Source organism: Centroberyx gerrardi, chromosome 5 (genome assembly GCF_048128805.1).
Source record: "Centroberyx gerrardi isolate f3 chromosome 5, fCenGer3.hap1.cur.20231027, whole genome shotgun sequence".
Taxonomy (NCBI): Eukaryota; Metazoa; Chordata; class Actinopteri; order Beryciformes; family Berycidae; genus Centroberyx; species Centroberyx gerrardi.
In genome coordinates, this window is record NC_136001.1 from 11,005,718 (window position 1) to 11,032,914 (window position 27,197).

Here is a 27,197-nt window from a genome sequence, read left to right on the forward strand (position 1 = left end):
ATCAACGGTTTAATATGAGGGGAAACAAACAATATAAATGCCCGACACCCCCCTTAGTCACGTCTGAACAAATCGCATAGCATGTATTTTATTTTGTACTCCTTGCCTTTAAGATAGAAACTCAAACAACAACAAAGAGCTTCCCGGAAGTGGAAATACGCCGACGTGCTTTGACGCCGCTACGTCAACGGTCGTTGTGGGGCGGGTCACGTAAACAGAGAATTCTAAATAAAGGACCGTGCAGAAATATAGCCAAACTATATTAGTTATTATCGACAAGTGCAAGGTAAGTTTTATTCACATTGTTACGTACGTGTAGTGGCATGAATGCTTCGAGCAAAAAAAAAAATCGCGGGTTAGCGTTTTTCTTCAATGCAACTAAATGAATTTTATCTGCTCCGTGCGACGCCATTACTGTATGTATGAAGTAATGTACAAAATGGCGAATTTGCCGAATTATTTGGCGAAACCGTATTTTCGGCGTATACAAAATGATAGAGATTCTTTGCCGTTGTCTGGTCTACGCCACTACGACGTTGCAAACCTAAACATGGTATGCAGTGTACGAAATACATGCGCACTTCCCTTTATTCGGGTTAAGTAAGGCTATTCCCTTCGCTGATCTGGGGGATAATGCGAGGGCCTCAATGAATGACAGCGGTGTTTAGCGAGGGGAACGATCCTCGATCAGCTTGGTGCTTTCGCCATCTTGATTCACGCACATAGGGATAGTGAAGTACCAAGCAGCCGACGCTACCACGGAGATGTAACGTTAGCTGTGTTATTTATCCATTCAGCTAAGTTGTGTTCACAGTGTTAGGCTACGTACGTCTAGTGGCGTGAATGCTCCGATCAAAAAAATCGCGGGTAAGCGTTTTTCTTCAATGCAACTAAATGGATTTGTATCTGCTCCGCGCGACGCCATTACCGTATGAATCAAATAATGTACAAAATGGCGAATTTGCCTAGCTGTGTTATTTCTCCGTTCAGGTAATTTGGAGTGATGCCTATTCGCCGTGCAGCAGCGACTCCACCCCAGGAGAAGGCCCCCTCCACTGCCGCAGAGGGAGGTGAGGTCGGAGACTGTTGGGGTCCCAAGCACCCACCCATCCATCCATCCATCTATCCATCACCTTAAACCAGTGATGCACCCATCACCCACACCAGGCCATCAAGTGTTAGCAGTGCCACAGACTTCACTGACTTACCCAATTAACACACACAGCACTGTATATTAGGTCTCTGTCTGGATGGATTATGTAGTTAAGTTTGTTTATATACCGGTAGCTCTTCATCACAAATGCATCCCTCAAAGGAGTTTACAGAGAAGGAGCCTACGTAGATCTAATCCACAATCACGCACAAAACAAAATGATGCAGTGCCAAAGCATGCAACGAAATCAACACAAGGAAGCAAAACAAAGCACAGGACACAACATACTATGTTGCAAAACACCCAACACCCGAATTTTCCTCCGGGGATCGATAAAGTGCAATCTTAATAACTTAATATTCTTCTTAAAAGAGTTAAGATGCTTACCTAACCTGCCTAGCTGAGACTAGCCGGCGCCACCAACCTTAGACCCTCGGTGAAGACGGGGGGAAAACTCCCAAGAAAGCCGTATTACAAAAAAATACAGCAACATAAACCTATGCAATTATACGTCATAGCTTCATACAGCACATCATTAACTCCTAAAAGTGTCCATAGAGATTTCTTCTTAGACTTGACTGAATAGGAGACATGCATGTGTCTTCTATTTAACAGAGGTGGGGACTCATGACTCATGAGCAGTTAAAACTCATGTTTTAACTGCTTGAGAGTTGACGAAAGTTGATGAAGAGAAGACTTGAGACTTGACCTGACTTGGCTCCTGGTGACTCAGGACTTGATTTGTCCTTTGATGACTTGCAAAGGTTTCAAAGTCTTGACAAAAGATCTTGTGTTTGTGTGACTTGGATTGAAAGTTAAGAGATTTGTTCGACCAGACAACTGAATTTAAATTCTGTTTTCTAAACTTAAGTTAAAACGGATTATAGAAATCAAGCTCATGATGCTCTTACCAAGCTTACATACATTGAGATGATATTGCATTGAAAAGTTCTAGATATTTTGTTTTCTTTAAGATATGAAATTGATACTGGACTCTTGATTTGTTCTGACTTGATTTGGTGTTCTACATTTAGACTTGAGACTTGACATTAATGACATCGACTTGACTTGGTAATCTACATTTAGACTTGAGACTTGTGCCTCAAGACTGGAGACTGACTTGGGACTCGAGCAAAGTTGACTTGGTCACACCTCTGCTATTTAATTAAATTTCAAATATTCCAAAGGTTAGCAGGTGATTTCTTTTTAATTTTGTAATTACTTTCAACCCAAAGGCTTCCAGAATTCACACTTGTCTCTTCTTCTCTGTCTTTCCCTTTCTAAACTCCTTCTCAGAGCCGGATGCCACCTCTGACGAGTCGCCTTCGGCTGATGAGGAGCAGGCTGCGTCTTCGGCCACGGCGGCCAACCAAGAGGAGGGTGAGGCCACCGGTGAGACGGAGCCGACGCAGAACGGAGAGAAAGCAGACGGAGTGGCCGCGGACAAGAAAGGAGAGGAGTCTGAGAAGAAAGGGTGAGTTTCGCCCTACGGTTACGTCTGTAACTCTGCGAATGAACACTGCGATATTTCACTTTGATAGCACTTTTATCTGTTTTTATAATCCTTACCTCTGCTGGATGACGCTAGACTGTTCCTCTCATGGTTGCGGTGCTGCAGTTCTAAGGCATATCTCCCCCTCAACACACACACACACTTCTCTAATTATCAGCTGAATGTACCAGTCCCTGTGTCCCCAGTCTTGGAGGAGCAGAGGAGGAGAGGCCAGTAGCATCATGGGAGTCAGACATTTCCATATAGTGCATACACAGTGAGAGTATTCACCGGCTTAGTCCATTATCTGAAAGCTAAATTCAAAGAGGAGCAGGCATTATCTACTACATGCTGCATACATCTAGTATAATCAAAGCCTCCCTTGGATAGTATTTTTGTGATGCCCACTCCACTTATTTTCACTCAAATGTGAAAGTAAACATGATATGTTTGAATTGTAAGTATATGAGAGACTACAGAAGAGTTTCAGGTTCAGTGCTCTTGTTGGTAATCAAGAATCGGGGATGTTCACAAGCCCTTTGTCTACATTTTCCGTAGCGAATGGGTAAACGAATGCCTCAGCGCAGTAGTGACTCGTAACACCAATAATTCCTCCTCCTCCTCTCCTCCCAGACCTTGACAGAGCACTCGATTCAAGTCAAAGTGATGACTAAATAGAAGGGAAAAACAATGCTACGCCCCACTACCTTTCTAGAAGCACTAGCATATCAATGCAGATGGGGTCAAATTACCATGATGGTCGTAAAAGACAGATGTTTTGAAATTTCAGTTTGGCTTTTCCTGCGGTGACAAACGGACAAAGTGACAAATGCAAGGACTGCGCCGCTGGACAGTGCGCGACACACTGCTATGTTCTCCTACTAAGGTGAGGATGTGATAAAGATAAGGGTGTAACAATCACAGTGAAATATCGCTTCGAGGAACCGACCCTGTTACTTACTTGTCTCTCGCTCCTTTTGGCGACAGGTTGAAGGACGGCTACAAGCTAGAGAAAGCGAAAGTCAAGAAGGTGAAAAGGACTATTCCTGCGTGGGCTACCGTCACTGCGGGCAAAAAGATTCCCGTTTCCAACTTTGCTGGCACTCAGCCCAAAGTGGATAATATCCTCATCGAGGCCATTAAGGTAATGTGCAAACTTGAAATGGATTTCTACATTTTCCTCACATGTGAAATCAGTCTTTCCATGCCGGTGCCGACATCCTAGACATATAAACCCTCACCTGTTTATGCCATCAGTCAGTTTTGCCATTTTTGTTTAAGTACTGCTTTCAGACACAAAGACATAACTTTTGTGATTACGTTTTTCTAGTCTAATCTAAATTGCCTCAGTGAGGACATTAGTTTTGCACCTTAAAAACAGCTACAGCAGACAACACTCACACACTCAACATTCAGCACACAATCATATCATATGGTAAAAGTGGAATCCCCTATTAAAATAAAATCCATTCTGTGCAGTAATAATACAGTTTTAGCACTTTGTTGTCAATAACCCTCAGGTGACATGCACATAATAAAGTATAAAGTACATACTATAAAGGACATACGATATACATGTCCGGATAAAGTGTTTACTATGAAGTACTGTGTGCAGCACGTAACGGTTCATGCCCACTGTCTTTGCAGTCCTGCGATGACAAGTCTGGCATGTCGTACAAGTCTGTCATGAAATATATTGTGAAGAAATACCCGGGCCTGGAGCTGGACAAGAGGAAATTCCTCATCAAGAAAGCCATGAAGAAACATTTGGAGAAGGGCACCGTCAAACAGGTGAAGAGTGTTCAGGGTTTTGTTTTTTGTTTTTATCCTGGGCCAAAAAATAGAAAAACTCTTTCAAGTCTGGGAGGAAAAAATGTAACATTTCAACAGAGACGCTGACAAATGTTGGTCATGGAAATGATGCTGTATTTCATGGAACATTCATGGAAAAGTAATGGCATCTGTTTGGTGCAAACATGTAGGAATCCATGAAACCGGTTGGCTTTGCTTACTCTGCTTTGTTTTTCCTTCTTCTCCCGCATAGCTCAAGGGTAAAGGCCTTTCTGGCAGTTTTGCCATTGGGAAGCAGCCTACTACAGCTAAGGTAAGCTGTAAGCAAGTTGGTTGACTTTGGCATGTTTTCTTAGTGGGGTTAAACAGTGACTGGAGTTTGTAATGAGAGAGCGCAGTACTGAAATCTCTTACTGATATGATACTTCAGCCTCTTTGGTTATGATTTACCTTTTAATCCTGTTATTCAGTTCCTGATTAGGACTGCAATATTGACCAGAACTCAATCTGTTTCTTTTTGCTCAGGGATTTTCACTTAAAGTTTTTCTCTGATGTGCAGCTTGATGGATAGGCCAGAGATTCTGCACAACACTACAATACCTTGTTTAGGAGATTGTATATAATTACATAGATCTAATCGATTATATCCTATCTTGATTTGTAGTGTCAACAGTTATCTCTTTGACATTTTCCCCTATGAGATTGGAATGTGTTTGGTTGTAATCGGCATCTCTGTAAACGGGATGTTGTTTTAGAAAGCCGTGGTGTTTCCTGGACTGAAGACGGAGACCCTGGGAGACGCTCTGCCCCTCATCATCACTCGGCTCTGTGAGCCCAAAGAGGCCTCGTACATCCTGATCAAGAAATATCTGGAGCAGCATTTTCCCCATCTCGACATCGAGAATAGGTGCACTATATTGTCTTGATTATAATTAGTTTTCCATATAGCACGTTGTTTTATATGATGATGCCCGCTCTAATATACATATATATACGATAAAGTGCTGGACAGTTTAAAATGATGCAACAAAAACAAAAAGGGCAAACACTACAAAAATAAAATGGATAAAAACAAGAGACATTAAAAACCTGTAAAAATCTGTTTTTAAAATGTGAGTTAAAAGATGACGCTGCCATAAGCTCCTCAAGCAGAGCGTTCCTACTGGCCTGGATGGCAAAAGGTTCAGTTAACTTCAGAAAAGCCACTCGACAATTCAATGTTTGCCCTGTGAAGAGGATGAATGGTGTCTTAAGTTGTGTTATTAGCTGGGATTATTTATTTTATTTTATGCCTCTGGTTCGTCCTCAGGCCAGAAATCCTGAAGTCGGCCCTGGTGAAGGCAGTGGAGAAAGGCCAGCTGGAGCGAATCACTGGGAAAGGAGCCAGTGGGACTTTCCAGGTAAAGCTCTTTATAACAACAGTGCTGTTTCAAGAATTTTGTTCCAAAATTGAGAGACCGCTCCACCATTTAGGGATGAAAAATGTGATGCGACACCTGCTCTTAGAAAATGATTGGTAGCACACAAATTGTTAAAATAAATTTTGGTAAAGAATAGTGGGCAACTTAAGTCCTTGGTTGACAAACAATACTGATACAAACTGGATCTTCCACATCGAAGAGATTCCTGATGTCCTTCCGGGAATCGCCCCCTTATCGTGGTGGAGGGTAGAGGTTGGGTGCAGTACCTGTCAGGCAAGGGGAATGAGTAGAGTAGATTTAAGCGTCATTTTTAAATTGGTCTTAAATTAAATTCCAGGTAGCATTTAAAAACTCTTGAAGTTGGCTTTCTGAAACCTGTCTTCTCAGACTTCTCTGAACTCTTAAAAGCAACCAATAGTAAGCAATGCAAGTGTCTGAGCCAGAGCAGCTAGACAATAAAATTTTTCCAGAGTATGTTTATATTCCGATTCACTCTCTCTCTCACAGCTGAGGCGCACTGGTGACAAAGTCCTGCTGAAGGGCGGAGCCTTGGAGGACGCCATCACCACCGCAATCACAGCCATGAATGAACCCAAAACCTGCAGCATCACCACACTACGCAAATACCTAATTGACACCAACAAGGATAGTAAGGAGTTTCGCTTAGGTAAGATGCCATTCTCTCCTACTTATCTTTTAATTGTACTGACTCCTTTTCTGAATTAAAGATGACTAAACGCAAGTTGGATTCAGGCAAAATATGGATTCAGTGACTCAGTGGGACATTTGAAGACTTTTAAAATATGTTCGCCAGTTGGAAAAGCATGACACCTGCTCTTACAAAATAAATTGTTTGGATGAATTTCAGGTAATGATTTTCTGTCCAAAATGGTGTTTTGAAATATAACCTCATTTTTTCCCCCTTAGTGGCCAATCTGAAGAAGACCCTGACAAAGTGTAAAATGCTGGGCTGGATGGAGCAGATCACTGGGAATGGCCTCAACGGGACCTACCAGCTCTCATTCCCCTTCTACCCCAGGTACGTTTACCACATTTGGAGAATAATCATCCATTATTTACCCAGCGTCGGCAAAAGATGAGGACTGGTTTTGTAAAAACCTGCCAACCATATCTTTTAAAGGATAAGTCGGGCGATTTTGGACCTATATATAATTTGTCTCTTACATACCTGTAGTACTTGGACCCACAGAGAATATTAACTGAATCAGCTGTCGGCCTTTTGCTGCTAATAATGAGTCCAAACAGGGTTTGTCAGAATATCTCCAAAAAAGCCAGTCTGTGACAACAATATGGCAACCAACCGATGTATTTCTATCCACGACCCGGACAGCAGCAGCACTGCACCATTTCCACTCAGTGGATAGTCTTCTATCAAACTGCCCGGCTCCAAGTGCAGTTGTTTACAATCTGACCTGACGAAACGGCTTTCACCCCACAGCAGTCTGTGCTGCAGCAGAGAAAAATAGTTGTGATTTCCTGATTAATGAAAGTGTGCATAATGGAGGAATTGTCATGTTTACTCTCAACTCCCCTGTGGAGCCTACAAATGGCTTTTTCTGTCAAATGTTTTTTATTTGAGCATGTTGACATATATACACATACATGAGCACATATATCCATACAAATATACATGCAGTTAGACCGAAATATGCTCTTTTTCGTTTTCTTTGAACAAATGTATATAAAATAATGGTACAAATGGCTTTTTTGGAGATATTTTGACAAACCCTGTTTTGACTCATTGTTAGCTGCAAGAGCAACTTATTCTTTAAGTTTGCAAGCTGAAAAGTATTGTGTGGTCAACCTTGGATCTAGCAGAGAAGCCCACACCACTGACAGACCTATTTTGTATGCATTCTCATATCTTCTCTTGCTGTTGTTTTTTTTCATAGCCCAGCCATCCTGTACCCCGACAAGGTCATAGCGCCACAGAAGAAAAAAGCAGATGTGGTGAGGCGGAGGCGGACGGTTGATTCTTCCGACGAGGAAGAGTCTGAGGAAGAGTCCGAGGAAGAGTCAGATGAAGAACCTCCTCCCCCTAAGAGGTGGGTTTGATAAGTCCACTTTAATCTGTAGTTGGTATTCTTTCATGCAGGGTTGTTGTCTGCAGTGAGTCCTCAAGTAACCGTATTCCTGTTCAACGCTGATTCTTAGGAGAGCTCTGAAGAGGCCTCCACCCAAGGTGCGCCGTCCTCTACCGAGCAAGAAATCACGAAGCGCTAGCCAGTCAAAAGCCAAGGCCAAGAGACCCGCCCTCGCAAAGAAATCCCCAGCAAAGAAATCCCCGGCCAAGAAAGCGGCGCCTCCAGCCAAGAAAGCGGCAGCCCAGGCAAAGAAACCCGCAGAAGCAGCCTCCAAGAAGGAATCCGCACCGCCGGCTAAAGCCACGCCTGTCAAGAGAGCGGCTCCTGCGAAGAAGCCCAAAACGCCAGCGGTTAAAAAGCTGACCAAAAGCGCGTCCAAGCGGCCCGCGCCCCGCGAGTCGTCCCCCGAGCCCGAGGAGCCCCCAGCCAAAAAGGAGGTGAAGACCAAGCAGTCGACCCGCAAGTCCAAGAGAGGAAAGAACTGAGTCCCCGTTGCCGCGCCCACAACGAACACGGCCGCTGTAGCTCTGAACCAGGCAGCGCTCTCTCTCTTGTCATTGTTTTCTCCCTTTTTGAGGGGGCAGTAGGATTTTTTTGTAGGATAGGAACGTTCTCCTATCAGTAAGTTTACTGTACATTGAGAGTATCTGAATTTCATTTTAACTCCTCCTTTTTAAAAGCTGTGTGTAGGAAAAGCTCAGTTAATGTTGCAGTTACAAAAAAAACAGGTGCGTGAGAAACTGCCGGCGTTGAGAATTGAAGTTTTTATCGATCACAACTCTTAGTTCCCTTTATCATGTTTCTTCTTGGTACAGCATAGCAGAGATCCAACAAAATGTAACTAGAGCCATTTAGTGACTTCTGTTTTTGTTTGTTTTTATTTTGTTTTTTTAATTATTTTTTTATATATATATAAATATATCTTCCTTATCCACTCTTTAGGTGTCGGCAGCACACATTCCTAATATCAAATACAGTAAGAGATCAGAAAGTGTCTTTTGGGGGGTGAGGCGGGGGTCTGTGCACTTTCGGTTGAAACTGGAGTTGAGAAGTTTAGACTGATAATGATATTAAGTCAAATATTTTTTAAAAAAAGACTGATTTTAAGTCCCTTTACCTGTGTCCTGGAGTACACAGTGATATTTTGGTGATGCAGTATTGGTATCAGAATGAAATCCGTTATCCAAAATAATGATTGAAAACAGTGAAAAATCCCCTGGAGACGACGTAGGCCTGTAGGTGACAGGTTGAGGACCTAATGGAGGTTACAGAGGAAGCACACACTATGTATTATTCATTTCAAAAAACTATGTTGCAATGGAGAAAAATGTTTTTTTGATGTGTAAACAAGCAGATACATAAATTGATTTTATTGCTTCACAGCTCTAATTCAGTACCAAGCTGTAAGAATTGTGTGTGTTGTGAATAAGAAAAAGGAGGATAACCGCTCATACATACCCTGCATGCATGTACTCCTTGTGTTGTTAAGCTTTTTTCCAAGTCATTAATAAAATGGCTATATTTGTAAACACTTGCTTGTGTTTTATTTTTTTGTTTGTTTCTTTTTTCGTTTGTTTTTGGTGTTGGAGGGTTGAGTGATGTACAGTGACTTTAGTTTTCCCACTAGAATTTAATAGAAAAAAGAAGATAAGGGGAAAACTTTATCTTACCCTAACGAAGAAGATGTATAGTAATCCTGTAATCAATTTTAGGACAATACTACTGTATACAAATATCAGCAACAGCAAAACTAGTCCCAATAGGAATATTGTGGTGATACCATTGGTGAAAATACCAGGAGCTATGATGAAAGGACTATGAACTTACTGAGTACCACAGGTAAACTAAGTTCCTATATTATAGTGATGCCATAGGAGATTTAAAAAAAAAAAATACCAGTAAGTATAGGGTCACTAAACCTATATAAGTTTCTGTATGGAATTTATACTGATACCATAGTAGATTCCAAAAATAAAAAGTATGATAAGGTCACTATAAACTCACTACTGAGTACCACAAACGGGAAGAAAGCCCCTATGGGAATATTTATTTTTCGTTAGGCTAATAAAGCTTTGACCTTTTGAATTGTAGCTCAAAGTGATTCACATAATACATAAAAACAGGAAATGAAATAAACCAGAGTTGGTACATAAATACTTGAGAAGCAGCTGATACAAAACAAAACAATACAACAAGAGTACACACACCACAGCAAAACTTGAAAATATAATGCACAAAAAACTTCCTGTAGAGATTTTTTCTAGTGATTCCACAGGAGATTAAAAATTACCATATAAAGTACCATAAAGTCAAGATAAAGTTACAGTTGAGCACCAAAGACTCCATATAAATCCCTATAGGAATATTATAGGAATATCATAGTAATGTTTCGTCAGGATTAATAAACTTTTTGACAGTCAGCGGAGGATACTAATACTAACATGGGAATACCAGGCACACGTCACCAGTTTGAGTTGCGCAATGATCAGGAATGTTGAGCTGGGAAAAAAATCCAAGAACAGGAGGAGGGGGGGGGGGGGGGTGATGTGACTCAATGCATGATATCTTCCACTAACTTTCCCATTTGAGGAGGATAAGTGTAAACGCTTGTGGGCCCCCCTCTCGAGCCTCCTGTCCCATCCGTTTCTTTTCCTTTTCCCCCCCGACACGCCCCGGTGCCCCGCGGCACACCTGGCCGGGCCGAGGACGGAGCTGCAGGTGAGGCGCGCGCGCTGGTGCTGTGGGCGGCTCCTTCAAGGTGTGTCGAGCTGGACGTGATTTGAGAAATATCGGTGAACGACTGCGCCGTCGAGAGACACAGACAGGGCGGCGGTGGCGGGGAGGCTCTCCGGCTTTTAAAAGTGAGTTGTCTCGATTCCAAAGCCTTCATATAAGACTAAGAAATGAGCTGTGTGCTGTCACTTGGCGGCCTAACACGCGCGCAAGTGGGAAAAGTTGAATCCACATGTGTTTGTCATGTTTTCATTCCTACTGTTTTTTCCTGTTCGCCTGTCGCTGCGGCTCGGACAGACAGAAGCTCACCAAACATTTATTCTCCAATACAAAACGTGCACGTATGTTGTCAGCGGCTTGACGCATTCACAGCCAAACAGTGGAGCTGTTTGGGGAAAAACAACCAGCTCTCCGACAGCGCGAATACACAAGGTTTCCCTGACGAATAATCACTGTAATTGTCCTAAATCATATTATCTTCCTGTAATATTTTAGTGGGAATTCATAATGTGTCTGTGGTAGCCTAGCCTACTCAATGGTGAGTTTATACTGTTCTTTCATAGCGTATTTTGTAATCTCGTGTAGGATTACTATAGGATTTTCTGTGGTGTAATTGTTTGATTTGTCCCATAGGGTCCTACTTTGTGTTTACTTACTTTGCCTTTGTGTTTGTGTAAATGGAATTACTGTGGTTGTTTTCCTTAAGAGCTAGACTACTATGCTGCTGAACTGAGTCTAATCTCTCTCCATGCACTTGGGCTATTTCCACTAAAATGCACTTTGTTTTTGACAGCATTTTTATTAAAGCATTTGTATTTATAATGGCCTGTGCTTTTGAGTGCTGAGATTCTCCGGTTGTCTGGGTTCACACAGATAAACAGGCAGCATGGGTGAGGCACCAGTCAGGGAAGATGGGACAGTGACGAGATCAGCAGAGGTAACTCCGGATATTAACGATCCCGTCCAGTTATTCAACATTTTTGCATCAGTTTCCTTTACACAGGCTGCCAGTGTTGTTTTGCCTAAACCTCTGTCTTTACTGTAAAGTATGTGGGCTCATTTCCTGTGGATGACTGCTGTCTGGATGACCAGATTGAGCAACTGCACACACAGCTGAAGTCCCTCAAAGTGAGTACTATGGCCCTTTGGAGGTTACTCAAAAATATCAATATCACAGTGGGCTGCACTTCATAACAGCCAGTGGTGGAAAGAGTACTATAACATCCAACTCAAGTAGAATTATTGTTACTTTGCTGATATTTTACTTAAGTAGAAGTAAAAGTGCTGCTGTAAAAATCTACTAAACTACCCTAAATCTAAGTAAAAGTCAAAAGTAGCTTATTTAAAATGTACTCAGTAAAAGTTACTGAGTTTAAAAGTTAAAGAGTTACTTTGTTAGATGTGATCTTTCCCATGCAACTCCAAAAGGTTGAGAGTACAGAGTTACTGACTGAAAACTAGATTATTTTAGAAATTACAAAATAAAGTGCACAAACAAAGAAAAGTCAGATTACTCTTATCTTCTTTGCTGACTGGCCGTTCACTGTGAATGGCTCCATAATTTGTCAATTTATGATTGTCCAGTTTATGATGTTTATGGAGTGCTCTGTAATTACTTCCACCCTTGATAACGGCTATATGGAGAATATAACATCTTTGTTTTTTACAATCAGACATGCAGGAGGAGGAGGACTGTGTCCCTGAAATTCTCAATCAAGGGAGTGAAAATGTACAATGAGGATGAGACGGTAAGAAGAATGGTTTACTTGCACATGCTCAGTTTGATCTGAGGAGTGTGTATGACCTGGACACACAGATTAAAGTTGCTGTCAGTGTGAGACTTCAGCCCCTCTCTGGTTAAATGATATCTGTCCTCCTGCCTGTGTGCAGACCCTCCTGATGGCTCACGCCCTGCGCAGAGTGTCTCTGTCGACCGCCCGGCCCTCCGACGCCCAGTTCGCCTTCGTCTCCCACAACCCAGGCAGCGCCGACGCCCAGCTGTACTGCCATCTCTTTAAAGCTAGGCATTCCCGAGCGGTGAGCACCAAACTCACAAAACACACACAACCACGCATAAACTTTCCCTCATACCTTCTAACTCTCATTTCCAGTATCTTTTGTTTCTTTACTACAACCTAGCTGACTTTAAGACAAAGAAGCTCCCACCCCTCTTCGAATTACAAAATGACTGATGGCACAAAATTAAAGGTTTTTACTGTCCCACTGCAGGCAATGACCATGATATATCTGTGGGGGTTTGACATGGTTGTTGATTAATAGCAGTTACTTTGCCAAGTGCTGACATTTCAAAACTCACTTTCCCGTACTGTGAACAAACACATTTTGTTCTCAGGCCAAAAAAAGCAAATGCCAAAGTAGTATTATCATCACAGTGTTTTGCATGATGCTATATTGCCTCTTCACTAGACATTTCTGTTGGATCTCAGCTCTAATTAGATAGCAGTTAGCTTGACAATATGAGTTTATTTATGTCAGTTAGGCTACTGTAAACTGTGCCAGAGACTGTCGATGGTCTTGTACTTCCTTCGTTGCCTTTGGAAGTCGATAAAAGTAACAGATTACTTCATGCCCCTTTACACAAAATTATTTTTAAAGGGTATTGGATACCCTAAGTCCTTGGTTGCTAAAATGATAACACTTTCACACACTGGATCCTCAAAGTTGTAGAGCTATTGAATGTTCAACTTCAGGTAATGTTTGTTTTTTTTCGCCCCTCCAAAATGGATACTGGCGTTTTGGAATATAGCTGTTGGATTGTGTCTCCCTCAGGCCCAGTTCCTGAACCTGCTGCTGTGCCGCTGTTTCCAGCTGTCCTACCTGGAGAAGCACCCAGAGGAGGCCCAGGAAGAGTCTGTCGGCCCGCTGCCGCGTCGCAACCCCTCCCTGCTCAACCACGGCTTCCCCCTCAGCGTCAGCGCCCTGGTGTCCTTCAGACGAGCCCCCTTCAGAGGGCTGCTGCCCGGGGCCAAGGTCCGGACCCGAGAGTCTCCCTGTATTCACCCCCACTAGCTGATATTACTGCTCTAAAGGCCCATTCACATCTAGAACGACAACTATAAACATAACATTGTTACTCAAGCATTCACACTACGATATCGTTTTATTTTGCCATGTAAATTTTCAGACCAAAATGGAGGATGATTACTGACTTTTACTTTACTCGCTCTTTCAGTAGTAACTAAATGACATAATCACAGGATTTTGGTTCATGAATTGCGGCAAAGGAGGGAGGAGCTGCGAGAATCAAGTGCTCTTTTACGGGCGCTATCCCTTTTTTAAAGACAAGTTTTACGAGTATTTCTGCATGACCCAATGGCAATTTGTCTCCTTTCTCTCCCAAAACACAAGATTCAGGTTTTTTGTTACCCTTGCAATTATTGTTCTAGATGTGAATGGGCCTAAGACAGTCACGGATATTTGTGCTGCTGCTGACTGACTAACAAAAACAACACTTCTTCCAGTCTCATTTTTGACCGTTCATGCAAACACAAGCTATTTTTTTTTCTCCCGTCTGTAGAAGAATTCAAAGAAGAATTCCTCTGAAGATCATCTCAGCAGCCAAGAGGAAGTCTTCACCTCCTCTCCCTCGCTGGTGCGCAAGAAAGCCATCCGCAACAAAGTCCTGCGCTCTGGGGCGTATCGCTCCTTCACGTTCACCCCGCTCAAACAGCGCAATGTTCAGGAGCGACTGAACTTGCCACAAGGTGGGCCAAGTGTTCAAAGAGCGCTTTCAAGAGTCAAAGAGTTGATTAGGTAACGCAAAACCCTCAGTGTGAGGTGATGGGCACGCACTCACTGTCTGTTGTGGTGTGAATACTTAAGTGTAGACTATTTCATAAGGTGACAGATAATGGTCTTGTCTCAAGGTGATGATACACAATCTAGTCAAGCTTGATCAGAGAACAAGCGTTGCAAAGTCAATCAACCAATCAAAGACAAAAAAAATTGGTCAGGTGACCTCTCCTCAGCCCAAAATATTCTTGAAACTGTCCAACTGCTACCAAATAGTAAACACAACGAGGAAATAATAGCTGTTATTCTTTGTATATACCATTTAATCTCGCAAGCTAGCTAGCTGTTGGACGCCAAAGCTCTACATGAGCCTATAATTTTGTGTTATGAAATTGCAGTGGATAACCTTGATAAAATGATTCATTTATTATTTTTCAGTAGAAAAAAGGAGGCCAAGATGACAGTGATGGCAGCAGTTTCTGTTATTTCATCCATTTTCACTCCTCCAACTGTTAAATTTGTCAGTTACTATTGCCCTGTTTGCCTCTTTTGTCCTAAGAATTTGCCTGTGTATCATCAGCTTCACATGGGTTATAGTAAATTTCCATAAAGCCTCTCACTGTGAAGCTTCACACCGATGTTCATTTGACGTTTGGCTTGAACATGTCAGAGCAGGAGCTTGGAGTTTTGCGGGTTACTTCATCACCACTTGTTTTGTTCATCTCAATCCAATGTATTCCCATCACTGATACTCCCCTTGAGCTGGGATGTTTTCCAAAGCAAACAAGCCTGCCAGAAAATTACCCCCCCCCCCCCCTTTAGAACCTCTTGGAATGTGATCGGCACAGAATTCCCATGAATCTCTCCTCTCGTGTGTCAAACAGGAAAGGAGCAGGACAAAGCGGCGGCGAGGAGAGCCCGCGCTCCCAGCCTCGCCGAAACAGAAGAAGCGTTGGCCCACGCAGTCTGGTGCTGGGCTGGTATCGCAACGTGAGTGACACTCCCCCGTCTGACGCACCTTACCGACCACAGACACCTTGATTAGACCGTCCTGAACACATCAGTGGGTTTCTTTCTTCTCTCTGTTCTGCCTTGCAGTGACAGCAGCTCCTCCCTGCTTGCAGAGGACGTCCTGGGATCCTACCTCCTCTGTCCCCATCCCAAGAAACCCAACTGTGGCTCCCTCATCATCCGCCTCCCCTCCGGCCTGGTCACCCACCTCATAGAAAACACCCGGAAGGGCAAATTCCTGCTGGAGGTAACTTGTTAAGTCAGTGAATTTTGTAAATAATTGATCAGTAGGAGACGGTGAGTGTGGAGTTTGTTCTGTCGAGTTAATATTCACTGTAATGAAACATGGGAAATCCTCAGATGCTAATTGCTTTTTTGCGTCAGATGAAAAAGATTCTGAACGACAAATGAAATACTTTTTTGCAGATAAACTGTAATATTTCCCTCTCCACAAAGACGCATATTCCACGTAACCTTCCACTAATTACATGATTGAAAAAGAAATTGTAAATATAACGCTTTAAATAGTTTGGCCATTATGGGTTTTTTGAAGGCCGATACCGACACTTTTGTATTGAACCTGCCAATAGCTATTTTTCCACTTTAATGCCATAAAATTACAAGTATTCAGTGTTTCAACCAAATTTTTATTCTTCTTCTTGGTGGAGAAGCCTCTGAAACAGCATTCAGACCATCATGCAACACTAAAACTCTTCATTGAAATCCAGATTAGTAGGTTTAGTAGGTTTTTAATGCAGGGCGACCCACACATTCAATGGTAAGGGAAACTCTGGGATAGATTAGTTAATTAATTCAATGAATAGATAAAATACGCAAAGAAAAGATATTTTGTCAAACCGATATATCAGTCTAACCCTAGTTGTAACTGTATTCACCTCTCTACTGCATTTTAATTTTCATTCTTTTTTTCCCCTCTGGTTTGTCTTTGTGCTAGAAATGCAAGAGCGAGTTCAGCTCCATCGCAGCGTTGATTGAACACTACACGGAGTCGCAGGACGAGCTGGCGAGCCCGCTGAGCTGCGCCCGGGTGAACCACTGCTACGAGTGGGAGGAGAGTACCAGCCGGCCTCAAGCCCCCAAGCTGCACAAGAGCCTGAAGAAAAGTAAAGTTAAAACTACCCAAAGAAAGCAATGGTTTTAAACCCTGGACACTGAAATATTTGGATTGCCACCCTCAGAGGATACAGCATAAGTGACAACTGTGACACCTTTTTTTTTTTTTTTTTTCTTTTGCACAAATATCACTTACTTTTAAATCACATTCGGTGTTGCAATGAGGCTTTTAAAACTTTGTAAAACACAACGCACCTATTTTTGATACAGTGTTGGCACTTATGTAATATACAAGGCGTTTTGTCAAAGTAAGGGTATTTTTTTTTTGTCGAAAATGTAATGTTTTGTACTTTTATCATGTGGTGTTCAATATAAACTTTTATAATATTTTTAAATGTGCCTATAAGGCACATCTATAAGTGTTTTAAGGCCTGGATATATGGAGTGTGACAATAAGTTCTCTGTAATTGATCATTCAATATGGGCTTCTTCACTGAGGTCAAGACCTGGATAGCTGCACTTGTTGCACCTAATGTTTTTCTTTTTGTCTTTTATTTTTTGTAGGTGCCTTGCTTTGTGAAGATGTTCAATTATAGTTGATCAAATTGTAATGTTTCATGGAGCTGGTATTCCATGGCTCTTTTCTTCTTTTTTACATTTTATTCTTTGTATGCTCAGGCATGATGCATTGGATGGCATACAGAATGGCATTAACAGCTGATATAAATGAATTATACTGTAGAATCAAGTCTTGCGTGCCGATTTTGTTGTGTAGTGGTGGTGGTAGACACTGATTAATGACCAATCTTTGATCACACTTACACATTTATCCTCTCTGAAAGCAATAGAAAACAACATTCAATGCCCAAAAAGGGGGAGCCATTTAGCACACCAGTCGATGCCCTGTGCTCACTAGTTTTCACTAGTTTTCCATGTTGACAAGTAGAGTACAGTTTCTTAGACATAGGATGGGAAAGGAAATAACTAGTGTAGAATGTAGGCTACTTAGGGAAAAATATGATTCCCATCTCAAGTTTATATGGAAGAACCAGGAGGAGCTACACACTCATTTAAAAAGCTGTTAGTTCACATTCTTTCTTCAAGTAATAACATCATAAATGTCATAACGTCATAAATAGATTTGTTTTATACACAACTATATACAAACATGTTTTATAAGCATACATAACTGAACATTTGTGATCTTTGACCTCACTCCATCCTTACCAAAATGGCTGCCGCTCGGTCAGACGCTGTCACCTCTCTCCAGTTGTTTATTGTTGCTAAGCAACTTCAAACGCCGTGGGAAGAAGAGAAATGGCAGGGGGCTCGTAGGCTAGCGAGGGATCTGTGTCTGGAAATGTTTCCTCCTCGACTCCGGCTTTTGTTATCTTTGAGTATTTGCTGCTAGTTTTTCTCTTTTTTGTCTTTTTTAAACTGGCGTATGTCATCCTCTGGTTTACGTTGTGGGCTCCAACCGAGATGTCAGTAGCGTTAAATTCAAGACTAACGTTAACTGTTAGCGGTTAAGTTAGCAGAGCAACACTGTTGGCTGGAGCTGAAGGAATGGCAGTTAGGTTGCATGACGTGATGTGCTATTAGTCAATTAATAGTTCATTTTAAACGGCTCGAAGGCATTTTTGTTTTTTTACATAGGGAGAATTTTAACATTAGCTATATATTTTCCAGATGCAAGCTTGATAGTTGTCATTTGATTTGATTGGAGGATGTTTTAAGCTGCCAGTACCTGAACCCCACTGCTTATTAGAGATGTAGTTAGGCAGTATTGAACAGTTTTGCCTTGGTCCGTCTGTTTTCTACTGTACAAATCACTGGTGAAGGAGGAGAGGGGTTGACAGGTGAAGGATGGGGTCAGAGTCGGTGAAGGTGGTGGTCAGGTGCAGGCCCATGAATGACAGGGAGAAGGCCCTGAACTGTAAGAGGGTGCTGTCCATGGACCTGAACCACTGCCAGTGTTTCATCAAGAAGCCCGGGGTGACGGATGAGCCTCCCAAACAGTTCACCTTTGATGGCACCTACTTCATCGACCAAACCACCGAGCAGATGTACAACGAGATTGCCTATCCTTTGGTGGAGGTAGGCTCCTTAACCAGTTTTGAGTCTGTTTTTTTTTTTTGTTAATACACTGCTACAGTCTGGAGAGCCAGGTAGTAACAACTAGCTTGTTGGTCATTGGACACCCTGAAACAAAATACAGTGGCATGCTTCAGTCAGTAGGCTAAACCCTGCTTGCCACCTTCTAGTAGCCTATATCCCATTGCTAATGACTTCAGACCTCATTACTTACTTAAGACTCTGCTGTCAGTCACTTGCAAAGGTCAGCAGGTTCAGAGTTTTTCAAAGAAATTCTTACGCAAAAAGTCACTGATGCCCCATTTTCCGTGTTGACAGGGTGTCACTGAGGGGTACAATGGCACAATTTTTGCCTACGGACAGACTGGCAGCGGTAAGTCTTTCACCATGCAGGGTGTGTCTGAGCCTGCAGCCCAGAGAGGAGTCATACCTCGAGCCTTTGAGCACATCTTTGAGAGTATTCAGGTGGGTACGGCCTAACCCGACATATGAAACCTGTCAACCCTGCAATATATTTGTTTTATGAATTCATAGACGCCGTGCAAAAAATACAAACATAAAGTCTCCCCAATTGCAACCTATTCGTCTCGTTCCAGTGGGAGTCTCTCTCCAGGCTTGTCTGAAGTTTGTGCGCTCAAACAGAATCGTTTTGTGTGTGTGTGTGTGTGTGTGTGCAAGCTAGTGTGCAGAAAATACAAAATTCCTGGTGAGGGCCTCCTACTTAGAGATTTACAATGAAGAAATCAGAGACCTTTTAGGAAATGACACCAAACAGAGAATGGAGGTAAGACTAATATATTAATAACCAAATCAGACTATATACTGTGATATTACAAGGTAAAGGATGACTGTTTCCTAATAAATACCATGATTATGAAACCTGTTACTCAGACTACTCTCCAACAGTGAACATGATGCTTGTAATTTGTGCACAATAGACGTCGCCTTGGTGACTTCAAAGCATGGTACATACGTCACTCCTCGAAGGTCAAGGTGTCCAAACAAGATGACAGATTTGGTTTGTTGTGTGTGTGTGTGTGTTTATGTGTGTGTGTACATGCCAGCTGAAAGAGCACCCAGAGCGCGGGGTGTATGTGCGGGACCTCTCCATGCACACAGTGCACAGTGTGGGGGAGTGTGAGCGAATCATGGAGCAAGGCTGGAAGAACCGGTCTGTGGGCTACACACTGATGAACAAAGACTCCTCCCGCTCCCACTCCATCTTCACTATCCACCTGGAGATCTGCAACACCGGTGAACACACACACACGCACACACAGACACACACACTGTCTTGCACACACAATCCCTTTAACACATAAGTCAGAGACAGGCATGCGTGACACATCTTTTATTAGTGACAAAGAAAAAACTAGACAGGAGAATTCAGTGTTTTTCTCTATCTCTGTGTATGTGTGCACATGTAGGAGCATGTGGGCCTGTAATGTCTCACAATGTCACCAGCTCAACATTAAAGGAAAAATCCACCCTCAGATACTCTTACGCTGTTAGATACCATCAATCTGTGATGTTCACCCACTTTCCCTCAACCTGCCTCGTCTACTTCTACTTCAGTCAGTGATTTCCCACGTTTCCCAGAATGCCTTTCGACAACCCCCAGAGAAGGGACGTGAACTTGTTGTTTTCTATCAAAAGTATAGGGCATAGGGGCATATAAATATAGGGTGTGTCTATGATTGCAGCCTGGCTCGTTATTCAAAACACGTCTTCTGGCTGCATTGCTTTCTGGTCTATTGTCTGGGACAAATTGGTCTCTCTGCCTCTTCTATGATGGATTTCTCCCTGTATGATTGTTGAACGTTGGTGCAAAATGGTGAGTCTAGAAAGAAGCTCCTACTCTTTGATTCTGAGGGTCTGACACAAAATCCTGATGTTTACCATTGATTTAGATAGTTGAACAATTTTCTGCTATCAAACTCCATTGTAGCTGCGCTGGAAATAGCTTGACGCAACGTTACATAGTCTACATTTGGCCATTTAGCTGTAAGAAAAATACTCAACCAAACAACAAAATGGGCCAGGTACATCACAAATAGCTATTTTAAGGTGTTAGGGTGGATTTGTTCTTTTAATACAACAGACAGACACAAACTTTTGAAAGTGTTATGTTTTCTTCACGTTCCTGTCTTCACTCCATGTTCTCAGATGCAGCTGGTGAGGACCACCTAAGAGCAGGTAAACTCAACCTCGTGGACCTGGCAGGCAGCGAGCGCCAGTCTAAAACCGGTGCCACTGGCGAGCGGCTCCGAGAGGCCACCAAGATCAACCTGTCCCTCTCGGCTCTGGGCAACGTCATCTCCGCGCTGGTGGACGGACGCTCCAAATACATCCCCTACCGCGACTCCAAGTTGACCCGGCTGCTGCAGGACTCCCTGGGGGGGAACACGCGCACCCTGATGGTCGCCTGTCTCTCGCCCGCAGACAACAACTACGAGGAGAGCTTGAGCACACTCCGCTACGCCAACCGGGCCAAGAGCATCCAGAACAGGCCTCGCATCAACGAGGACCCCAAGGACGCCCTGCTCCGGGAGTACCAGGAGGAGATCAAGAACCTACGCGCCCTCATCTCCGGCCAGCTGGGTGCTGCCAACCTTTCCTGTGAGTGTCATACAGGGGCCAGGCGAGTCACTTCACATTAGGGAAACTATTTGTTCAAAGTATTTAAGAATCACATATGTAGATTTTGGAAGAGTGATGCTTAATTTGCATCTGCTGATTTGTTGTCTGTCATTCTAAAAGCTGCTATTTTTTTTTTAATCGTGTATATAGCTTTGCTGGCTGGTCAGTTGTCTGAGGTTTCTGCTGTCCTGTCAAGGCCACAGTCCAGCACCACAGAGGCAGAGAAGGAGAAGATTAAAGAGGTAGCTACAGACCATTCCTACACCAGTAAATCACTTCACATCACTGCTTACACACCTTCAAGTACCAGATTACTTATAAGCCTATATCCTGCTGTCTGTGCAGGAGTACGAGGAGAAGCTGGCCAGGCTGCAGGCTGAGTACAACGCAGAGCAGGAATCCAAGGCCAAGCTCCAGGAGGACATCGCTGCCCTGCGCTGCTCCTATGAATCCAAGCTGTCTAATCTGGAGAACGCCAGAGCCAGCAGGGGGAGCTCTGACCCAACGAACGGTAACAAGAACATCTGCCCATACTGTAAACTCACTATTTCAGCCTGGAGACACAGAACCATACAAGTTTGTTTTTGAAAATTTTTCAATGTTCGATGTACAGTACAATCAATCCAAATCATTTTGAATGTTTACATTGTACATCTTCCAAAACTACATGACCAGTAATGTTTTTAAAAATCAGCGTCCAGTGCTAAAACTTGCTTTTAGCACTGGACTTGCTTTTCTGTGATGTATGAAGTCTTCCTGTTGTCTTGCTTCCTAACGTCAGAGAGCTCCAGTTGTACGACCCAGGTCCAGGTGGAAGAGCTCTGCCTCAACACTGATCCCTCATGCCACAGTGCTGCTGAAGAGCCGTCGCTGACCAAGGTACTGCGCTCCAGCTCTGTAGAACCACCGCTCACCAAAAATTAGATATCCACCGTTTTAGAAAATGTGACAAATACTTGAAATGATTGCCGGCATGTAAGGAAAACTGACGATGGATTATTAGAAACAAATTGGATAATATATTTTTTAAATACTGAGTAAGGATCGTCAGGTGAAAACGTTTTTTCTCCTCATGTTGGCGAGCCAGCCTCAGGTAACTCGTGCAGTGGTCGGTGTCAAAAGAGGACCAGAGGGAGAAGGGCACATAGACACACCTGCTGCCACCACACCAGGGCCTCTGGACCAGAAACACGTCCTGGAGAGGTATGTGGGCTTAAATAATGAACCTGTACACACTCTGCCTCTGTCTTAAATGTCACACACACACAGTTCTCGTGATCCTTACCTTCATCAGTGCTTGTAAGATATAGACTCCTCCCTTTATTATGTCCCGCTACCATGGTACATGATGATTCAATTCGATTTTGGAGCACCTTGCTGCATAAATTTTGTATATTAATGAGGAAAAAGTGATTTTCTTGAAACTACTATAACTCCTTGACGCTGCAAGATATAGCTCGTATTAATACCGCCCATGTGTTATGTGAAGACAAGTATGTTGTCATAGAAATATTTGCTAATTAATGCATTATTGACCAGCACAGCTGGTTATGTTTAATATATCATGGTGATTATGGAGGGGCATTAGGCAGCTCAAATGCCTCTTGTTGTCAAATAGTTTGATGTGATTATCCTACTTGCATCCTGTCCCTGTTCACATCAAGCTGATCTATTTTTTTTGCTGTCCACCTGCTGCTCAGGCTGCAGCAGCTGGAGCAGGAGGTGGTGGGAGGGGAGCAGGCCAGGAACAAGGAGCTGCAACAGAGACACCGGCAGAGGAAGAACCTGGCTGACCAGAGAAAGATCCAGCTCATCCACGCTCTGTCGGAGAACAGCGAGGAGAGCGAGAATGTGCTGCTGAACGTCTATGACTCCATCCAGGAAGAGGTTCACGCCAAAAGCCAAGTGCTGGACAAGATCCAGGGCAAGGTGGGGCACAGTGGCTGTAGGATGAGCGTAACAGTGGGATATATCTGTGGGATGTATCAAAGGCTTGGAGCGATGTACAAAAATGAATCTGGGCATGAATGAGAAGGGAATACAGTATGTATTTTGGGTCTTCTGCAAACCCTTCTTTGTTGAGACAATAGTTAAACTCTCAGACATTTTCGCTGCTCTTGGCAATATTGGATATCGAGTCTAGAATGTCACTGTTGAAGTAATAATCTGTGACACTTTAATATAAATAAATGTCCATTTTGCTTTTCTCTATGGCCGAATGATATAACATATAGGCCAAGTGATCCAACCTATACTCAGCATTTACACTTGCTGTTCTAAACACTCTGTGTCTGGTAGGTCTTTCCTGGGAAAAAAATCCTTTGCTGCACAGGAGGTGATATGTTTTACGTTTCTGGCAGCAGCAACAATGCTTTGTATGGCTGTCTAAATAGAAGAAAAACTCATTTTCTAGTTAGCGTGAGTAGCGATAGCCGCCATGGCTGAATAGACAAAGAATACATAGAAAATCTAAAGAAAAAGACACCACACTGTTTGATTGCCTAGTGATTTCTGGGAAATGTAGTGCAAAACCTCCACAACTATGACTGCTTAGCACCAAAAAAAAAAACAACAGGTCTCATGGATTCCCACTTTAACTGACACTGTATAATGTGAAATGAAAAGTGCAGAAACTCTTTGCAGTTGACAAGAACGACAAGAGTGTCTGAGGAGAAATAATCTTGTGGCATTCAACCTGACCCGTAAAACCACATCCATCTCATGTGACAGCTGAAAGCCGCCAAGCTGGAGATCCGTGACCTGCAGGCAGAGTTCGAGGTGGAGAGGAACGACTACCTGGCGACCATCCGCCGGCTGGAGAGGGAGGGCCAGCTGCTAAACAGCCTGCTGGAGCGCATGGCGCCCCTGGTGCGCCGGGACTGCAACTACAGCAACCTGGACCGCCTGAGGAAAGAATCCACTTGGGACGAGGACAGCGCTGCCTGGAGGCTGCCTGATGTGGTGGTGCAGAAAACATCACTGCCTTCAGGTGAGACGTGTGAGGGGGCAAATAGAAAGTAGAGGCTGTTGTGTGTATTGCAGATCTCGTCTTTTACATGTTTTCTCTCTCTCTCTCTCTCTCTTAGCTGTGGCTCCCCTCGCTCCAAGACTTTCAGCATGCAGAGGCTCAGCTGCTGATACTGGAGAGGCATTTATGGTGTGTGTGTTGTGCTTTATCCATGCATCATCTCTTACTGAAAACACCACTACATATACACTGGCATGGATCCTTACTCCTGTCTGTTTTCAGCAGGTGGAAGAGGACAGGTACAAGGAGATGCTGGACCGCAGTGACAGTGAGAATATCGCCAGCAACTACTTCAAGTCGAAGAGAGCCAGCCAGCTGCTGGGAGGCGAAACCACCAAGGGACACGGTAAGGCCAGGACCTACAGACTCCTTCTGGCCCAGGACAACAAATAGAGAGGATGAATCAATTGCAAATTAGCAATTTAATTACCTAAACAACAACAGTCAACATCCTGTGTGTTTTTGTTATTTCTTTAGATGTTTAAGTGGCGATTCTTTTAATCTGAAAGGATGCGGTTGTCCTGAACAAGCATCAGTGGCAAAATCATTGCTATTATGCAACAATCCCACAGCCCAGCAAGCACACTCGCATCTTCTTAAAAAAAAAAAGTACTTTTCCATTTACAAAATAATAAAGGATAAAATTGTGACAACCGCCTGGAACAGTCACAGTGCCAAAACCTTTCCCCTCTGGTCTTATTCAACTTATGGGGGTCTCTTCTCCCGCAGCCATCCACTCTCCCCCTCTGCTCAACGGGACGGCCCATCTCACCGTGAGCGGATCCAACATGAACCTGGCTGTCAGCTCAGAGTCCGTCCTGCCGCGCCCCTTCCGCCTGGAATCGCTGGGCATCCCAATGTCCCACGGCAAGGTGAAGCGGAAAAAAAGTAAATCTCACATCTTTTATGAAGGGAATTGAGAGGATTGGGCATTCTCATATTCTACCTACTGTTATACCTGCCACTTTCTCACCTCTTTCACTTTAAACACTGTATGTGCTGTGATTAATCATATATAAATGATTAACTGTCATTTTTGATAACCACTGCACACCAGTAATATACTGTATACAGTAGGCACTTTTCACGGACATGATGAGTCCAGTTGTGTAATGTGTTTTTAAATCACATTTTGAATGTTATTTTTTAACCTAATGCTACCTATGGTCCGACCTGTTGCCACCCTGTAATGCTTGCACAGTGCTTCTAATTTTGTGATGCGTGTAATGTGTGACTCTGAGTCCAAACAAAACAATGTACTGTTTCATTTCTGATGTCTTTTGCTGCTGCTGCTGATGAACTGCAAGTGTTAACATATTACATTTCAGCATCTCCTGCTGCATTTACATGTATGTATCTGCTACTGATTAAATTCAATATATTTATCCAGTTGGTGGCCAGTTTTATATATTTCATAAATGGGCATTTAAACTTGGCTTGTTTAGAGTTTTATAAGCAGGACATTTCCAGCAAAGAAATAAGATCTCAGCCAACATGTCAGACCAGTTTTTAGTGTCGCATTAGATGGATGACTCTGCCGTCACCCAGGGGGCAGGGGACTGTTGTCATGGCAGCAGAGTGTTGACAGGTAGTGATGACATGTCACGTGTGACCTTTGGGGTCGGCGTCTTATTTTCTGTTTGACATGACTATGTTTAGCCTCCATATAATCTTGAACCAAGGTAAGCAGGGTGTGACCTTACATGAGCTTGATTGAGCTAAGAGATCTAAATATAAACAGAGACGAGGCCTCATTTATAAAAAAGTTCTTAAGCATAAATTTATGCTTGAGCCAATTAAAAGACAAATTTGTGATTTATGGGGGTCTTTGGACACTGAGGAGGATAGTGGACTGTCCAATGATGAACATGAACAATTTTTTTTTTTTGTCTATATCAAGGGGTTGCATAGATTGTCTGATTTTCAGTGATATATCAAAAACTTATTTTACATCAATAACCAAAGTATAAAAATAAATAATCCCACTATGGAGTCTAGATCTGTACACTAGGCCCCAGGTCTGAACAGTAGCCGAGCAGTGAGGCTGAAGGAGGAGAGATACAGCAGATGCATGAAATGTAAGCTGCTACGGAAAAATAATCTTTTTCTTCAACACAGCTAAAAGTCCAAAGTGTACTTTGCATCTGTGTGTGTCTATACTGATAAATGGATCAGCTCAATCCTTCCTTCAGCTCACTTCTCTGCCTGTGTATCATGTTTCTAATTTGGGCTATGGCCTGATTTCTCCATCCATTGTTTAATATTACTTGACCGGCAGAGAGCCGTGTCAGTTTCAAAATGTGACACCCTTTATTCGCACGGCCCTCCGCTCAGACATAGATACTGGCCCATTATACAAGCCCCTTACCTGACTGAGATAACACTGCAGAGGGCGACTCTAGACTCATGCAGTAATCAACCACACACACACTAACGCAAGGGCTTCAAGACTATTACATAAGCAAATACTTAGCCATTCAATTTATTCAGTGGGAGGATTGAGAACTCTTGCATGCATTGGATATCAAGAAAAGAGAGAAAGGAAAGTACCGGTGTGTTAAGTAAGACCGGTTCACACGGAGGTGGGGCTCCAGATAATTGGATAACGCGAGGACAGCTGAGTAGGCTTTCTCATCGCCCGAGTGGCGTGTAAGATGAGTAGTATGACTGATAGCCATTCTGTAAGTGAAGTGCTGGATGAAGGAAAAGGTAAAGCCAGTGTGCAGGTTTACAGGGATGAAGGTTCGACCGAATTAAAAATCTCTTTGCCTCTTTGTTCCAGACTAATTCTGTGACTGGCGTGTGAGAGCAGAGGGGAGAAAATAAACAAGGATGTTATTCAACGGGAAAGCTGGGAAGCTCAGTCTGAAAAAGCACTCTACTGAGAGCTGAAGTTAATCAC

At 43.1% G+C, this 27,197-nt stretch overlaps 4 protein-coding genes across 9 annotated transcripts in view; 3 read left to right on the forward strand and 1 right to left on the reverse strand.

Moving 5' to 3' along the window:
- The window catches only part of pfkfb2b (6-phosphofructo-2-kinase/fructose-2,6-biphosphatase 2b), an 85,848-nt gene that overhangs the window by 29,796 nt on the left and 28,855 nt on the right, over positions 1 to 27,197 (reverse strand). The window lies entirely within an intron of this gene.
- On the forward strand, positions 182 to 9,493 carry hp1bp3 (heterochromatin protein 1, binding protein 3). 3 transcript variants are annotated; one of them, XM_071899946.2, is made up of 13 exons: positions 182 to 286; positions 991 to 1,070; positions 2,450 to 2,627; positions 3,436 to 3,531; positions 3,633 to 3,789; positions 4,293 to 4,436; positions 4,690 to 4,749; positions 5,192 to 5,343; positions 5,746 to 5,836; positions 6,365 to 6,524; positions 6,785 to 6,896; positions 7,771 to 7,923; positions 8,033 to 9,493. In XM_071899946.2, the coding sequence occupies exons 2-13, from the start codon at positions 1,004 to 1,006 to the stop codon at positions 8,445 to 8,447; spliced, it is 1,785 nt and encodes a 594-aa protein (XP_071756047.2). In that variant the 5' UTR covers positions 182 to 286; positions 991 to 1,003; the 3' UTR covers positions 8,448 to 9,493. The 3 variants fall into 3 exon arrangements, with proteins under 3 accessions (XP_071756047.2, XP_071756049.2, XP_071756048.2); XM_071899947.2 differs by lacking the exon at positions 182 to 286 and adding an exon at positions 611 to 867; XM_071899948.2 differs by lacking the exon at positions 3,436 to 3,531.
- On the forward strand, positions 10,682 to 17,281 carry sh2d5 (SH2 domain containing 5). The gene is made up of 10 exons (XM_071899940.2): positions 10,682 to 10,823; positions 11,569 to 11,632; positions 11,743 to 11,823; positions 12,369 to 12,443; positions 12,586 to 12,732; positions 13,486 to 13,686; positions 14,234 to 14,420; positions 15,333 to 15,438; positions 15,547 to 15,706; positions 16,415 to 17,281. The coding sequence occupies exons 2-10, from the start codon at positions 11,582 to 11,584 to the stop codon at positions 16,619 to 16,621; spliced, it is 1,215 nt and encodes a 404-aa protein (XP_071756041.1). The 5' UTR covers positions 10,682 to 10,823; positions 11,569 to 11,581; the 3' UTR covers positions 16,622 to 17,281.
- Positions 18,400 to 25,548, forward strand: kif17 (kinesin family member 17). Its single transcript, XM_071899955.2, has 14 exons — positions 18,400 to 18,630; positions 18,946 to 19,092; positions 19,310 to 19,411; positions 19,692 to 19,881; positions 20,794 to 21,246; positions 21,418 to 21,509; positions 21,613 to 21,778; positions 22,049 to 22,146; positions 22,355 to 22,470; positions 22,968 to 23,196; positions 23,998 to 24,256; positions 24,354 to 24,424; positions 24,521 to 24,641; positions 25,025 to 25,548. Exons 1-14 carry the CDS (start codon positions 18,400 to 18,402, stop codon positions 25,213 to 25,215), a joined length of 2,466 nt encoding a protein of 821 aa, XP_071756056.2. The 3' UTR covers positions 25,216 to 25,548.

Bases quoted from the DNA above. Each gene is read 5' to 3' on its own strand.
- hp1bp3 (XM_071899946.2), top strand. From the start codon at position 1,004: ATGCCTATTCGCCGTGCAGCAGCGACTCCACCCCAGGAGAAGGCCCCC. The intron at 3,532-3,632 runs GTGAGGATGTGA...TTTTGGCGACAG, and splicing joins TGCTATGTTCTCCTACTAAG to GTTGAAGGACGGCTACAAGC. The intron at 6,897-7,770 runs GTACGTTTACCA...TTTTTTTCATAG, and splicing joins TCATTCCCCTTCTACCCCAG to CCCAGCCATCCTGTACCCCG.
- sh2d5 (XM_071899940.2), top strand. From the start codon at position 11,582: ATGGGTGAGGCACCAGTCAGGGAAGATGGGACAGTGACGAGATCAGCA. The intron at 12,733-13,485 runs GTGAGCACCAAA...TGTCTCCCTCAG, and splicing joins AAGCTAGGCATTCCCGAGCG to GCCCAGTTCCTGAACCTGCT. The intron at 15,439-15,546 runs GTGAGTGACACT...TCTGCCTTGCAG, and splicing joins TGCTGGGCTGGTATCGCAAC to TGACAGCAGCTCCTCCCTGC.
- kif17 (XM_071899955.2), top strand. From the start codon at position 18,400: ATGGGGTCAGAGTCGGTGAAGGTGGTGGTCAGGTGCAGGCCCATGAAT. The intron at 19,882-20,793 runs GTGAACACACAC...CCATGTTCTCAG, and splicing joins CCTGGAGATCTGCAACACCG to ATGCAGCTGGTGAGGACCAC. The intron at 21,779-22,048 runs GTAACAAGAACA...TCCTAACGTCAG, and splicing joins GAGCTCTGACCCAACGAACG to AGAGCTCCAGTTGTACGACC.